At 44.9% G+C, this 17,189-nt stretch overlaps 1 protein-coding gene across 1 annotated transcript; it reads right to left on the minus strand.

Annotated features, from left to right (window-relative positions):
- Positions 1-6,305: 6,305 nt before the first annotated feature.
- Positions 6,306-14,226, minus strand: LOC311147041 (neuronal pentraxin-1-like). Its single transcript, XM_084183648.1, has 5 exons — positions 13,698-14,226; positions 13,067-13,274; positions 11,717-11,961; positions 11,236-11,415; positions 6,306-8,426 (listed from the first exon to the last, which is right to left on the minus strand). Exons 1-5 carry the CDS (start codon positions 14,133-14,135, stop codon positions 8,205-8,207), a joined length of 1,293 nt encoding a protein of 430 aa, XP_084039774.1. The 5' UTR covers positions 14,136-14,226; the 3' UTR covers positions 6,306-8,204.
- Positions 14,227-17,189: the final 2,963 nt, after the last annotated feature.

Consider the following 17,189-nt stretch of genomic DNA (forward strand, 5'->3'; position numbering starts at 1 on the left):
AATTTTGGTTCTCAAGTCCTCAGACAGTTCTCTTTTCCTCTTTCTGTTCTCCATGCTTAGTGTGGCACACACAGAAACACAATGCAAAGACTGAGTCAACTTCTCTCCTTTTTATCTGCTTTCAGGTGTGATTTTTAGATTGCCCACACCTGTTACTTGCCCCAGGTGAGTTTAAAGGAGCATCACATGCTTGGAACAAACTTATTTATCCACAATTTTGAAAGGGTGCCAATAACTTTGTCCGGCCCATTTTTTTAGTTTTGTGTGAAATTATGTCAAATTTGCTTTTTTCCTGTTTTTTTTTGTGTTATTCCAATACACACAAAGGAAATAAACATGTGCATAGCAAAACATGTGTAATTTCAATACTTTTCTGTGAGAAATACTTCATTTTCTGGACAAATTTCAGGGGTGCCAACAATTTTGGCCATGACTGTATGTAGCACTGTTGTGTGGAGTGTGGTATATATTACTGTTTGTTGACTGTCTGTTGAGAGCCAATTACCTTTGAGTTGTGGATTTGAGGTTCAAGAAATGAGATGCTGAAGTACACCTGTAGTAAGATATTGGGTTCCCAGTGCAGCACTGTGAGCTTGTTATCCATGTTGTGTCATGCCCTGACCTATGAGATCACCTGTATTCTCTGTTTGGTTAGGTCAGGGTGTGATTTGGATAGAATCTAGTTTATTCTATTTCTATGTTGGCCGGGTGTGGTTCCCAATCAGAGGCAGCTGTCGATCGTTGTCTCTGATTGGGGATCATACTTAGGCAGCCATTTTGCCTACCTTTAGTTGTGGGATCTTGTTTCTGTTTCTTGTTAGCCTTTAGAACTTCATGTTCAGTTGCTTTTGTTATTTTGTCAAGTGTTTATTATAACATTAAACATGTGCGCATACCACGCTGCACCTTGGTCCAATCCTTTACACAACGAACGTGACAGAAGATCCCACCACCAACGGACCAAGCAGCGTGGCCAGGAGGAGCAGACACCCTGGACACAGGTGGGGAAGACATTTTGGACATGGGAGGAGATATTAGCCGGTAAAGGACACTGGGCGAAGGAAGAAGCCCAGGCAGGAGAGGATCAACGGCGACGCCGACAGTGCCGACCGCGAAAGAAGCACGAGAGGCAGCCCCAATACATTTTTTTGGGGGGGCACACGGAGCAGAAGGAGGCCCTGAAAGGGCTGACTGTGGAGGAAGAGGAGGCCGCTGTTATATAGGCCCTCCAAGACATGCAGCTCAGCACTCTGAGAGAGGAGATAACTACCTTACAGGGGCTGATAGCGAAGAGGGAGCAGGAGCTCTCCCTTCAGAAGGAGGCGCTGCAGGAGGCCCACAGGGAGAAGGAGTCAGTGGATGCACGGAGAGAGGAGCTGGCTAGGCAACAGGAGGAGCTGAGAGAGGAGTTAACCCTACAGCAAAAGAGAACGCAGTCCTTAGAGCATAGGCTGGCGGAGCCAGGTTTCAGAGTAGAGCCAACTCCCCGCACTCGCGTTAAGGAGTGTGGGACCATACAGGCACCCTGTTATGCTGTGATACGCACTGTACCTGCTCCTCGCACCAAACCAGTGGTGCGTGTCCCCAGCCTGGTACGGCCCGTGCCTGCTCCTCACACCAAACCAGTGGTGCGTGTCGCCAGCCCGGTGCGCCCCGTACCTGCTCCTCGCACCAAACCAGTGGTGCGTGTCTCCAGCCCGGTGCGCCCCGTACCTGATCCTCGCACCAAACCAGTGGTGCGTGTCACCAGCCCGGTGCGCCCCGTACCTGCTCCTCGCATCAAACCAGTGGTGCGTGTCTCCAGTCCTGTACAGCCCGTACCTGCTCCTCGCACTAAACCAGTGGTGCGTGTCTCAAGCCCGGTGCGCCCCGTACCTGCTCCTCGCACCAAACCAGTGTTGCGTGTCTCCAGTCCTGTACGGCCCGTACCTGCTCCTCGCACTAAACCAGTGGTGCGTGTCGCCAGCCCGGTGCGCCCCGTACCTGCTCCTCGCACCAAACCAGTGGTGCGTGTCTCCAGCCCGGTGCGCCCCGTACCTGCTCCTCGCACCAAACCAGTGGTGCGTGTCCCCAGCCGGGTACGGCCCGTGCCTGCTCCTCGCACCAAGCCAGTGGTGCATGTCTCCAATTCAGTTTGGCCCGTGCCTGCTCCTCGCACCAAACCAGTGGTGCGTGTCTCCAATCCGGTACGGCCCGTGCCTGCTCCTCGCACCAGACCAGTGGTGCGTGTCTCCAGTCTGGTACGGCCTGTTCCAGCGCCACGCACCAGACCTCTAGCGAGGGTCCTCTGCTCCACTCCGGTTCCAGAGCAGTCCGCTCCACCGGTGCCAAGTCCAGCTCTGGTCAGCTGCTCCACTCCATTGCCAGAGCAGTCCGCTCCACCGGTGCCTAGTCCAGCTCCGGTCAGCTGCTTCACTCCAGTGCCAGAGCAGTCCGCGCCATCGGTGCCTAGTCCAGCTCCGGTTATCTGCTCCCTACCAGAGCCGGGGCAGTCCGCTTCACCGGTGCCCAGTCCGGGTCCGGTCGTCTACTCTTCCCCCATGCCGGAGCCTTCCGCTCCACCGGGGTCCGAGCCGAAGCCAGACGTCAACCCCTCTCCAGGGTCGGGGGCTCCTACACCAGGGTCCAGACAGGGCTGAGAAGGGGAGCATCGCGCCGGGGTCCAGACCGGACCAGGCGTGCAACGGGGAGGCAGGATGGGAGAGGAGTTTACTGCCTATGTCACGTCCGAAGCCGGAGCCGGAGCCGCCACCGAGGCTGGAAGCCCACCCGGACCCTCCCCTAATGAGTCAGGTTTTTGCCGCCGGAGTCCGCACCTTTTTGGGGGGGGGGTACTGTCACGCCCTTTGGATAGAATCTAGTTTATTCTATTTCTATGTTGGCCGGGTGTGGTTCCCAATCAGAGGCAGCTGTCGATCGTTGTCTCTGATTGGGGATCATCCTTAGGCAGCCATTTTGCCTACCTTTAGTTGTGGGATCTTGTTTCTGTTTCTGTTTGCTGTTAGCCTTTAGAACTTCACATTCAGTTGCTTTTGTTATTTTGTCAAGTGTTTATTATAATATTAAACATATACGCATACCACGCTGCACCTTGGTCCAATCCTTTACACGACGAACGTGACATGTTGCCTCCAGCTACCAGCCTTTACCTGTTCATTACTGCCCCAGTGTTATTCTTACTGCTCATACTGCGTCACAGCAAGGGAGAGAGAAGAAGTGTCTCTGAATATGGTGAAAAACTGGAGTTGGTTGTTAGATTTCAGACCATGAGATATACAGCACCAGTCAAAAGTTTGGAAACACGTACTCATTCCAGGGTTTTTCTTTATTTTTTACTATTTTCTACAGAATAATAGTGAAGACATCACAACTATGAAATAACACATATGGAATCATGTAGTAACCAAAAAAGTGTTAAACAAATCAAAATATGTTTTATATTTGAGATTCTTCAAAGTAGACCCTTTGTCTTGATGACAGCTTTGCACACTCTTGGCATTCTCTCAACCAGTTTCATGAGGTTGTCACCTGGAATGCACTGCACGGTCAGTCAATCTGAAAAATGTCAAGAACTTTGAAAGTTTCTTCAAGTGCCGTCACAAAGAACATCAAGCGCTATGATGAAATTGGCTCTCATGAGGACCACCACAGGAAAGGAAGACACAGAGTTACCTCTGCTGCAGAGGATAAGTTCATTAGAGTCATCAGCCTCAGAAATTGCAGCCCAAATAAATGCTTCACAGAGTTCAAGTAACAGACACATCTCAACATCAACTGTTCAGAGGAGACTGCGTGAACCAGGCCTTCGTGGTCGAATTGCTGCAAAGAAACCACTACTAAAGGACACCAATAATAAGAAGAGACTTGCTTGGGCCAAGAAACACGAGCAAAGCTGTCCTTTGGTCTGATGAGTCCAGATTTGAGATTTTTGGTTCCAACCGCTGTGTCTTTGTGAGACGCAGAGTAAGTGAGCGGATGATCTCCGCATATGTGGTTCCCACCAGGAAGCATGGAGGAGGAGGTGTGATGGTGTGGGGGTGCTTTTCTGGTGACACTGTCAGTGATTTATTTAGAATTCAAGGCACATTTACCAGCATGGCTACCACAGCATTCTGCAGCAATACACCATCCCATCTGGTTTGAGCTTAGTGGGACTAACATTTGTTATTCAATAGGACAATGACCCAACACACCTCCAGGCTGTGTAAGGGCTATTTTACCAAGAAGGAGAGCGATGGAGTGCTGCATCAGATGACCTGGCCTCCACAATCACCTGACCTCAACCCAATTGAGATGGTTTGGGATGAGTTGGACCGCAGAGTGAAGGAAAAGCAGCCAACAAGTGCTCAGCATATGTGGGAACTCCTTCAATAATTTTGGAAAATGATTCCAGGTGAAGCTAGTTGAGAGAATGCCAAGGGTGTGCAAAGCTGTAATCAAGGCAAAGGGTGGCTACTTTGAAGAATCTAAAATCTAAAATATATTTTGATTTGTTTAACACTTTTTTGGTTACTACATGATTCCATATGTGTTATTTCACAGTCCTTTTACAATGTAGAAAATAGTAACAAATAAAGAAAAACTCTTGAATGAGTAGGTGTGTCCAAACTTTTGGCTGGTACTGTACCTTTGTCCTTGGGTGTAACAGCAGAATAGATGTGGAGGAGATGACTCTGATAGGAACCTTACATCAGAATAGTAGTGCTATTGGCCACGTAGTACTGACCAGAGGCCCGTCCCTCCTGTCCAGCTAGGCTAAAAATACACCTCAGAACATCTGGGCCAGGATTTGGATCAGACCAAAAAAAGCCTGCTCCGGACCAGACACACATGGTCCAGAGGTGAAGACAAGGTTGACCTATTCTATCTCTGGTCTATTTCTGGCCAGTGCTCCAGAGGCCACTCAGAGGCTGAGGTCACTCAGGGGATAGAGAGAGTGCCTGCCTGCTGTTCTCCACCACAGTAGGAATGATCTCTGTAACCCAACTCCACCTGTGTCCAGAGCAGCAGGCGGTAATGGCTATGGGATATGTGTAGGCTACAGCAGGATGGCACCTGGGGAAAAGACTGTTGATGTTCAGATGTGGTCCATGTCCCAGAAGTGGATCATGGGAAGCCCACCACTCAACTGAGGTGGCTTTACCATGAATTATCGACCTGGCCTCATTACTGAGTTCCTGAACCCTACTAGCTATATGTCAAGCCTTGCCAATGGAACCATTTACTACCGGTTTTACATAGAATTTCTGTGATTGTATATGGGATACAAGATACATAGCAATGGAGATATTGTGACAAGGGCCCTTGTTTTAGATGTATCCGTTTTAAAATCCTTTGCCTGTAGTTTTTCACTGCCTCTTATGCAAAGTGTAACAACCAGGTGCTATTTTGATTGTTGCTGTGCTCCTGCTGTCATTCTTTATTATAATTGGATGTTATTCCACTGTCTCCGGTCAGTCAAGTGTTTGTATGTAAGGAAATGGGCATGTCGTCTGCGTATCTCAGTTAAACTCCTTTCTCCCTGTCGTCGATTCAAAGCTACTGCTAATAGACATCAAGCTTCGAAATACTTGTGTGTTTGTGTTCTTGCGTGCTTGCATGCTTGTGTGTGTGTATTTTTATGTCAGGAGGACATAAAAGCCCTTGACCTTGGTGCCCTTGACCTTGGTGGCAATAGGCTGCACCTTGAGATGTTGTCTGGGTTGCGTTGGCCGGGAGATTTATTCAGTGCTAATGAGGACTAGCTTTTCTTTAAAGGAGGAGGCAGATAGTGTTGACCTTCTCTAGCCTCGCCGGGGTCCTGGCCACAACTTTTAGGATTCAACATTTAGGGTTCCCATAAGAAGAGAGAGGTAGTGCTGTTACACCACTGACCACTGATGTCACATACTGAAACCCAGGCCTCTCAATGCCTCTCAGTTTGTGTATATCTAATAAGAGGAAATAAAAGGGAGTGGTGTAGAGAGGTCTCTGAACCTGCCATTGATTCTTGACCATAGGTTTCACAATGTTGATTGAGACTATAGAGCAGGGTTCTTCAATTCCGGTCCTGGAGGGCCGAAACACCTCTGTTTTTCATCCTCTCCTTCCAATCAGGGGCTAATTCAGACCTGGGACACCAGGTGAGTGCAATTAACTACCAGGTAGAAATGAAAAACAGAAGTGTTTCGGCCCTCCAGGACCGGAATTGAAGAAACCTGCTATAGAGAAATGTAAGAGGACTCTCATATGCTGCCAAAAGCATGTGTAGGCCTGTGGCATGCATGGGTTACTCTGTGACAGTAATGTAACACTCACACAGGGATAGATTCAGGTATCACAATTTTATTTAAAAAATTAGAACTTTTTCATATTTCAGTGTTGCCATGCTTTAAGCATATAACAATACAGTATAAAATCTCAACCCAAAAGGAGGATAGTAAAAGCAGATTTTGACGATGCTGCTGCAGCAATTAGTTAAGTCATGCTGTTACTGTACAGATAACATTCCCATTAAAGTACAAACACCTCAATGAATTGCTTTTAAGTACAATAATAATCTTATTATCCAACATAATGTGTTATGATAATAAACATCTCTTTTGGAAATAAATCTTGTTATAGGCCTACAGGAAAATAAATACGACACAAAATACTTTGCAAATCATAATGAACGTGCTGAGTTATTTCAACATCCCAAGGCACCCAGGCTTGTATGTTGGCAATAAATATGTCATTCTTTACACAAAATCAAGCAGGTGGTGATAGAGAAACGATAGCAATAGAGCAGAAAGCTGTGTCTGTTTCATAACCGTTGAAGTATACATTCCTTTTCAAGTCTACCCGTCGTTCACAGTGAAAATCCCAGTCAGTGGGAATATAAATAAAATCGCATGATTCGTTGAAATGCGTGTCAACAGTCCTATAAAAACAAGGCAACAGTAAACATGTCATCCCCACGAATGATGCAGTGCCCCCCTTGGGCCAATCAGTGTAATTTCGTAAATTATATATCTCTATGCAAGACACATCATTCACCCAAGTTTAGTTAAAATCGGGCCAGTGGTGTCTGAGATATCGTGTGTGACTAACGAACGTACAGTTGATTGCTATAGCGCCCCCCCTTGTGCAAATCAGTGTAATTTTGTGAATGTTGGATCTCTATGGCAAGAGGCATCATTCACCCAAGTTTCGTCAAAATCGGGCCAGTGGTGTCTAAAATATCGTGTGGGTTAGCTAGACTCATCACTCTGAGTCAAATGTTGAGTCTTGACAGCGTTTGTTACAATATGAATATCCTTCACTGATTTGTGCCAGACCATGCCCACATAAATGTTTATTGGTCAATAGTGGCCATGTTGTTTTAGGTACTAGTCTGGAAAATATTGCCATAGATGCCACATATCAAGTTTCATGCAGATCGGTCATTCGGTGCCAGAAGAGTAGCGTTTTTAGTGTTTCACAAAATTCAAAATAGCGGAAAATCCATCATGGCGAAGCTTATGGGTCCCTAATGCAAATGTGTTTCTTTTGAGGAGAGGGACCTATATACCGAATTTCATGACTTTAGATCAAACGGGGTAATGGGCGTGATCTTTCAAAGTTAGCATTTTAAATATTCAACATTTCTTGTTATAGCGCCATCATCTGGCCAATCAGTGTAATTTTGTAAATGCCGGATATCTAATGCAAGACGCATCATTCAAGTTTCATCACAACCGGGCCAGTGCTGTCTGAGATATCGCGCGTGACTAATGTACGAACGCACTAACGTACTAATCGACGGAGACAGATCCACAGTCCCCTCCCCGATTTCATTGTGGGGGACAACTACACGGTCACCAATTCTACTGATGGTGGACGTTCTATGTCGGGGGGTGCTGTCTGCGTCTGCACTGCGTTGTGGTGAAATGCTGGCCAGTATGTGTCAATTGTTCTGAAGACAATGAGATCACAAACTGGCCTGTCAAACGAAGCGCTTTGAAGCATCCAACCAGATGTCAAAACTATCCAACTGAAGTATCCAAGATGAACAAGAAAGTCAGATTCTTATTTTAGACAGGTAGAAATCTAGTAAGTGTCCACACATAAAGTATTCAATATCTATAACAAATCCAGATGTCATTTACTGAAATAAATGCGTCTTTATCTATCAAATCAGACGCATTATCAACAGAGGCTTTAACACACGCATTTCTCATTGGCTTTTCACTTTTCCCTGCAGTTCAGTTGAGTTGACGACAAGCCTCAAATGTCCACTTGGAGGCTCCTCCGTAAATATCAATGCTGCTCTCCAACCACGAAAACACGTTGCCTATCTGTGCTTTGCTGCTGCAAGTCGCCAGGTTGTATATCTCTCCAATAGACAACTTCCGATCCCAGATGTGAAAATTCGCCAGGTCTCCAACAAAAGCTTGTGTAGCGTCAAAGCCCCCTCCAAGCGTATCCTGTGGAAAATAATATAGAATTAATGAAGATGGATATTCTGCTAACACAAAGGAAAGTAATTATTTCAAGTTAACCTTTGGAGTTAATTTGTCCATTACATAATGTATACATGCTTCCATCCCTGTGGCTTGTTAGAAGAAACCAAGGCTAGCTCATATATCAAATTAGTAGACTTTTTCATTTATCCAGATTATTGTTTTGTCTAATGAATCACATTCCCATGCAAACAGCTTTTCATTTTGCCATTGCAGTGTGAGCTGATAAATCAGAATTTGGGTTGCCCTGTTTCATCAGCCTGGCCTCAGAGCCATACGAAACATACGTTTACATATTTCTGAGCACCTCCAAGACATATGATACCTAGTAATGGTGTAGTTACTTTAGATAGTAAGGGAGGTTGGTCGGGGAGGATGGGTGGGAGTAATCTGTGACCGTCTAGCAATCCAAAGGTTGTGTGATGGAGTCGCGTTGGGGACAACTGTAGCATTTTAACTAACTCTTCCTTTAACCCTTATACGAAACCTAACCCATTTCACCTAACCTGCTACGTAAATTCTCCTAACTTTTGTTGTTTTAGTTCTCCTAACCTTTTACAGAAGTTATCCTAAACTTTGTTGTTTGTTCCCCTAACCGCCAGCGTAAATTCTCCCCATAATTCTCCTTTGCTGTTATGGCGCAATAAGCAACCTGGTCTCAGAGAAAGACGTATAATAGTATACACCCCCAAGATGTAGTATAATGTACTTCATCCAATTCGTATGCCATTGTATGACCGGGTAGGATGTATAATACTATACATCATATAAATTGTATGATATTGTATGACCGCTATTCCATTCATAATGTAACCTAACGTAATGTACGTAATGTAATATATCATACTAAATGGAGTGTTACATATTTACCTACAGAATAATACAAATTGCCCTGAGGCCATGTTGGTTTTGTGCATAAAAAGGATAATTCCTCACACTCCCAGTGGCTAGAGCTGCAGCTTTCAGGGAACAGGACACTAATCCGGACACTTACAAGAAATCCCGCTACGCCCTCCGAAAAAAGCGTCAATACAGGACCAAGATCGAATCCTATTACAACGGCTCTGATGCTCGTCGGATGTGACAGGGCTTGCAAACTATCACGGATTACAAAGGGAAACCCAGCTGCGAGCTGTCCAGTGATGCGAGCCTACCAGACGAGCTAAATACCTTCTATGCTCACTTCGAGGCTAGCAACACTGAACTATGCATGAGAGCAAGTGCTGTTCCAGACGACTGTGTGTTCACGCACTCCGTAGCCGCTGTGAGTAAGACCTTTAAACATGCTAACATTCACAAGGCCGCAGGGCCAGACGGATTACCAGGGCGCGTACTCAGAGCATGAGTTGACCACCTGGCAAGTGTCTTCATTGACATTTTCAACCTCTCCCTGACCCAGTCTGTAATACCTACATGTTTCAAGCAGACCACCATAGTCCCTGTGCCCAAGAACGCCAAGGTAGCCTGTCTAAATGACTTTCGCCCCGTAGCACTCACATCTGTAGCCATGAAATGCTTTGAAAGGCTGGTCATGGCTCACATCAACACCATCATCCCAGACACCCTGGACCCACTCCAATTCGCATACCACCCCAACAGATCCACGGAGGACCCTCAGGGGCAGTGTGGTGCCAGGACAACAACCTATCCCTCAACATCAGCAAGACAAAGGAGCTGATTGTGGACTACAGGAAATGGAGGGCCGAGTATGCCTCCATCCACATCGACGGGCTGTAGTGGAGCAGGTCGAGAGCTTCAAGTTCCTCGGTTTCCACATCACTAAGGAATTATCATGGTCCACACACACCAACACAGTCGTGAAGAGGGCAGGACAATGCCTCTTCCCCCTCAGGAGGCTGAAAAGATTTGTCATGGGCCCTTAGATCCTCAAAAAGTTATACAGCTGCACCATTGAGAGCATCTTGACTGGCTGCATCACCGCTTGGTATGGCAACTGCTTGGCCTCCGACCGCAAGGCGCTACAGAGAGTAGAGCGTATGGCCCAGTACATCACTGGGGCCGAGCTTCCTGCCATCCAGGACCTCTATACCAGGCGGTGTCAGAGGAACACCCAAGTCATAGACTGTTCTCTCGGCAAGCGGTGCCGATGCACCAAGTCTGGAACCAAGAGGACCCTGAACAGCTTCTACCCCCAAGCCATAAGACTGCTAAATAGTTAGTTAAAAAGTTAACCAATAGCTACCCAGACTATCTGCATTGACCCTTTTTGCACTAACTATTTTGACTCATCACATACGCTGCTGTTACTGTTTATTATCTATCTTGTTGCCTAGTCATTTTATCCCTACCTATATGTACATATCTACCTCAATTACCTTGTACCCCTGCACATCGACTCAGTACTGGTACCCCGTGTAGAAAGCCAAGTTATCGTTATTCATTGTGTATTTATTTATTGTGTTATTATTTTTCAAAATGTTTCTCTCTGCATTGTTGGGAAGGGCCCATAAGTAAGCATTTCACTGGTAGTCTAAACTTGTTGTTCACGAAGAATGTGACAAATACAATTTATTTGATTGATTTGATTTGATATTTCATCCAAATTCATGCCTAAACAGGATAATTCCTGCATTTTATTATGGAACCTGAGATTCAGTGGCTCAGGTTTTTAATTGATGCATAAGCCTATTCCTCTCTCAAGGTCTGGCTGATGCTATGTTTATGCCATAGGCCATCTCCCTTTTGATATTATGACCTAAGGTACTAAAGTGTATTGCGTAAAAACTGACCGTTAGAATTGTAGTGGACATACCTGTTCTTGTCCCAATATCAGAACACCTTGTGGTTTGATTGGATGGTATGGAGCCAGATTTTCTCCACTGCCCCTCATGACTCCATCTTGGAAAGCCTCCCATACTCCATCTCGAGTTGTCCATGTGACACAGATGTGATGCCACTTCCCGTCGTTGATAATGAATGGTAATTTAGCTACCTGGAATGGATTTCAGTATTTTCTTTTAGAATATTCATTCGTAAAGTTTTCTTTTTTTTTTTTATCACTGCAGCAAACTAAAATCACAAGGCGTGCATACTTATTAAAATGCTTGAGGCCTTATAGTCATTGTGGTCTAATTCAAAAATGAGATTTCTTTGTAGTTTGCAGTGCTGGCATTCAGGCTACCATCAGCATGTTCATACAATTAGAATAATTGCGATGCAATACTCTGCTTTCAAATAATATTTTGTATACTGTAGGTGATATATGCATCACGTAAAAGAACATGTGAGCATACCTTGTCATTGATAAGTATCTCCATAGGATTATTCCCCCACTCAATCAGCACCAGCTCGTTGGCCTGCCCTGGCACTGCGTAGGAGAACGGCGTGCCCACCCCAGGTGACGCATTGGATTTGAGCCACATGCAGACAGTGAATGCATACATCTCAGGGAGACTCTTCTTCACTTTGGCATACATGTAGTTGGTCCTCAACGGGAATGTCAGCTGGAATTTATCCAGCGGCCTGTTTTCTTTCTGACCTGTAAACAAAACAGAGGTCAAGGTTAAAGATGTCACCTGTCACAACAATTATTGTGGGCTAGCCTAGGCCCATAGAAGCAGTGCTTGACTTGGGCAGGAGCTCACCGGTACTGAGTACTAGCACCTCAAATGTTCTACTGCTTGAGCTCCTGTTCCTCTTATAGAATATTAGCTCAAAAATATTGTGGAGCTCCTGCACCTAAATATAAACATTACCAGCACCTAAAATGAGGACCGAAACCTATTTCAGTCCAAGTCAAGTGAAGAAGTTATAGCCTTTTAAATCGGCTATCTGAGTGACACCCATTTATTAGACGTCAATGGTGTGACATTCGTCATGGCTTTAACAACCACCTGTGATTGTCAGGTCAAGATTGTAATTTTTTTGAAGGTTGTAAAGTATGTCACTGAGCATCACGTAATGCGCATGGGAGATTTGCAGCGGATTGCTGCTGAAGGTTGAATTATCAATGTAGTTATACAACAAAATCCTGTTTCTTGTGGTTCCACGTTTTTTTCTGCGGCATGATAGGCATCACATGAGCAAAGCAGTGGGAATAGCGGTTCTGCTCTCTCCTCACCCCTCCCTCGCGACTTTACAACCGTGTTTGTTGCCCGCTATAACGAGCCGGAGCTTTACGCCATAGGGTCCTGGCGAACTTTGCTCTGTTCAAAGGGCTCGTGGTGCAAGTGGAGACGGCTGTTTCATTAGAATGTAATGATTTGATCTGCATGAATTAAGGGAAAAGTGTTGAATACAGAAAGCTGCACCATCCCCTTTTTACGGATTCCTTAAACAGTAAATCACCTTCTTAAGCCATACATCTTTGTGGAATTGGATATGCAAAGCAATGCAGCTATTCACCGGATCCCATCCCCTCCCATTTAACTGAGTCTCCTGCGACACTATGGACACCAGCCATATTACCAATTTATTCCGTATCTTGACATGAATCTATTAATTAGTAATAAACACCACTTCAGTTGGATTTGAAAGGTCACCCAATAGTACTTTCCGAATAGCTCGTTGTTGTTTTTTTAAACGGCAATACTAATTGGATAAACTATGTCGGCCAAGTATTTGGCGCGTTTTTGAGCTCGCACCTTTCTCGAGGTCGGTGATTCTCTGGTGCAGGGATGTGAGTGTCGACTCCACTCTACCGCGCTGCTCCGTCTCGTTCCGCATCCCAGGCTTCCCATCTTCTATACTGTTCACACGGGATAACACCTGCTTCTCCAAATCGTCTATTTTACTCTGCAGCAGGTCTTTCAGACTGTTCGCCTGGACCGAGTTGTTGTTTCGACTGAATTGCTGTGGAATGAAATAATGATTCGTTAAAAAAAAACCTTTAAATAACACTGAGAAACATTACAACCCATATGCTGAGGGACATCGTAAGGCTAATGCCAGATTAATTTATTTAAGGTTTATTGCCCTGTGGAGTTAGCAACATGGTAGCCTACATCAATCAACTAAATTCGTCTCCGGCAAGGTGTCTGTCCTCTGCATGACTTGTTAAATTTCACGATTAGTGCAGAGTATTAGGCTACATGGTGGAGGGCTGTTCACCCCTGGAAGTAAATGTGACGACAAAGTACAATAAAAGAAGGGCGGCAGTGTAAGTTGGACAGGACAGTGCAACGTGCTTTAACCCATAGTATAAACATGTCGTTTTTCAACCAAAATGAGTGGTGAAATGTATAAAGGCTGTTAAAATTATGGTTCACCACATACCTCGAGATTTTCTAATCTCTGCTTTAGAGATTGTAAAGTCTGCGATAGTTGTGCCAAAGTGTCCGAGGGACCCCTTGATACATCCCCCATAGTATTTTTGGTTCCCGTCTCCTTTCTCCTTCCCCCAGGTCCGGGCTCAGGTGCACTCTGGCCCTCACAGCGAGTTAACTTGGAAGTCAGTTCTCTGATAGTCTCTTTTTGGTTCATAATGGTCTCCTTCTGCTGTAGGACGGTCTCCCGTAGCTGCATTACAGTGGTCTTCAGATCCTCTCCAGGCATACTGTTTTGCAAGGTAGCGGCGCATATGTCCATATCCTTCGGCACGGACGTGCAAATAAATTGAGTCTGTCCACCACCAAAGTCTTGGCACGAACCCTCCACGAATAAGTAAGAAAGTATAAAAAGTTTCCAAGAGATTGCCTTTTTAATGGCTTGCATTTCGCCGTGTGTGTTGTGTTGCTTTTGGTTAAGAGCAACGGTGGTGTGTTGCGAGTGATTTCAGGACCATGGAGCTGTTCCTTCTTGTTGTAATCCGTCCATGGCGCGCGCCCGGTTTATATAGCGCGCGTGGTCTGCGCTGAGCAAATTCACCGCATCACGGAAAGCGGAGGAATCACACTCTCGCAGTTTAATCGCCTCCCGACTTCAAGGTGGAAGGAGCGTCGCTCAAAGATGAAACTCGAGGCTCCCGGATGCTAAATCATTCATCATGACGACATTATGTCATTTCTTAATGTGTATTATTCATTTAAAATGTGCGGATTGGTAGACAGCAATAGCATTACTTGGTATCAGGAGAGTCAGCTGTGTTCGTTTTGTGCATATAGGCAAAACCGACAGAACTGAATTCACATCGGAAGGAAGTTCAGGGTCCCTTCAGCTCACACAGCATGGCTTTCCCCTGTGACCTGTGACACTGACAGCTACATAGCCATTTTCTCATGTTACAATATTTATAATAGATAACATGGTTTGCATGTTTACAGCAGCCAGCACAGACATTAACATCAATATAATTACACTAGCTGCAGTTGTATTCCCATCAATGGCTGCATTTCTTTGACTATCACACCCAGGTTTATTAGAATGTTGTGAAGTGGTATTTGGTACATTGCATGGATTTCCCATTGTACAGTATAATTTTAATGAAACTTAAAAATAATTGAATGCTCTAAATTAATATGTTCCGAATCTTCTTCATCTGTTGTCAAGCTGGTCCACCTTAAATCAGGCCCCTCACTCAGACATGGTGGTTTGTCAGTGACTCAGTGGTAATACCCAGACTGATGTCACATGGGGTGTCAGCCTGTGAGGCCCTATGGGCATCTAGGCTGGTGCACTGATTCCCTCAGTGTGTTACTTCCATGCCACTCCCCCATGGGGGGGGGGGGGGGGTCAAAACAATACTGCAAAGTGTCAACACAGTCTGCAGTATTTGTAATCATCTCAATAATTCAGTCCCTAAAAATAACTTAATCTATCCCTTAGTCTTTTGCTACTTCAATTATTCAGGGAGAGCAATATTACTTTTTTGGTTGCCTACTCAGCCTTTATTAATTATATCAGTGTTGAAAATCAAATGAAAACAGCTTGAATAAGTAATGAAAACATATTGGAGCTTAGATTAAAATTGATTCTCTTTAGGCAACTGCAGAATTGTGTACAGTATAATGGACAATGCGAGTCTATGTGATGGAAGAACATGGAGGACAGAGAGGTATTAAACCTATAACACCTTCACTGACCTCACAAATTACGCCTTCTATCCCCAGGAAACTCATACCACTAACACGTTTTATTGGGTAAGTGTTCCTAGATTTGTACCTACAGGCAACTTGTTCCCTGAGCAATGATCACATACCAAGTTATTGAGATGAAGATTCCATACATGTTTAGCGCTTACTTTGAATGCTGTAAGTGCTGCACCTGAATGCCAAAGTGTTTCACCCTCTATCAGCTAACAGTTCTAGATAGTCTTACCATGAGGTACACTATACAGTGCCTTGCAAAAGTATTCATTCCCCTTGGCGTTTTCCCTATTTTATTGCATTACAACCTGTAATTTAAATGGATTTTTATTTGGATTTCATGTAATGGACATACACAAAATAGTCCAAATTGGTGAAATGAAATGAAAAAAAGAACTTGTTTCAAAAAATTATACTAAATAAAAAACGGAAAAGTGGTGCGTGCATAGTTATTCACCCCCTTTGCTATGAAGCCCCTAAATAAGATCTGGTGCAACCAATTACCTTCAGAAGTGACATAATTAGTTAAATAAAGTCCACCAGTGTGCAATCTAAGTGTCACATGATCTGTCACATGATCTCAGTATATATACACCTGTTCTGAAAGGCCCCAGAGTCTGCAACACCAAGGGGCACCACCAAGCAAGCGGCACCATGAAGACCAAGGAGCTGTCCAAACAGGTCAGTGACAAAGTTGTGGAGAAGTACAGATCAGGGTTGGGTTATAAAAAAATATATTTGAAACGTTGAATATTCCACGGAGCACCATTAAATCCATTATTAAAAAATGGAAAGAATATGGCACCACAACAAACCTGTCAAGAGAGGGCCGCCCACCAAAACTCACGGACCAGGCAAGGAGGGCGTTAATCAGAGAGGCAACAAAGAGACCAAAGATAAACCTGAAGAAGCTGCAAAGCTCCACAGCAGAGATTGGAGTATCTGTCCATAGGACAACTTTAAGCAGTATACTCCACAGAGCTGGGCTTTACGGAAGAGTGGCCAGTAAAAAGCCATTGCTTAAAAAAAAAAATAAGCAAACACGTTTGGTGTTCGCCAAAAGGCATGTGGGAGACTCCCCAAACATATGGAAGAAGGTACTCTGGTCAGAAATTGAGCTTTTTGGCCATCAAGGAAAACGCTATGTCTGGCGCAAACCCAACACCTCTCATCACCCCGAGAACACCATCCCCACAGTGAAGCATGGTGGTGGCAGCATCATGCTGTGGGGATGTTTTTCATAGGCAGGGACTGGGAAACTGGTCAGAATTGAAGGAATGATGGTTGGTGCTAAATACAGGGAAATTCTTGAGGGAAACCTGTTTCAGTCTTCCAGAGATTTGAGACTGGGATGGAGGTTCACCATGCAGCAGGACAATGACCCTAAGCATACTGCTAAAGCAACACTCAAGTGGTTTAAGGGGAAACATTTAAATGTATTGGAATGGCCTAGTCAAAGCCCAGACCTCAATCCAATTAAGAATATGTGGTATGACTTAAAGATTGCTGTACACCAGCGGAACCCATACAACTTGAAGGAGCTGTTGCAGTTTTGCCTTGAAGAATGGGCAGAAATCCCAGTGGCTAGATGTGCCAAGCTTATAGAGACATACCCCAAGAGACTTGCAGCTGTATTTGCTGCAAAAGGTGGCTCTACAAAGTACATAACTACAATAGTTATGCACGCTCAAGTTTTCAGTTTTTCTGTCTTATTTCTTGTTTGTTTCACCCCCCAAAATATTTT

The sequence above is a fragment of the Coregonus lavaretus genome, assembly GCF_964263955.1.
Source record: "Coregonus lavaretus genome assembly, chromosome: 2".
Classification (NCBI taxonomy): Eukaryota; Metazoa; Chordata; class Actinopteri; order Salmoniformes; family Salmonidae; genus Coregonus; species Coregonus lavaretus.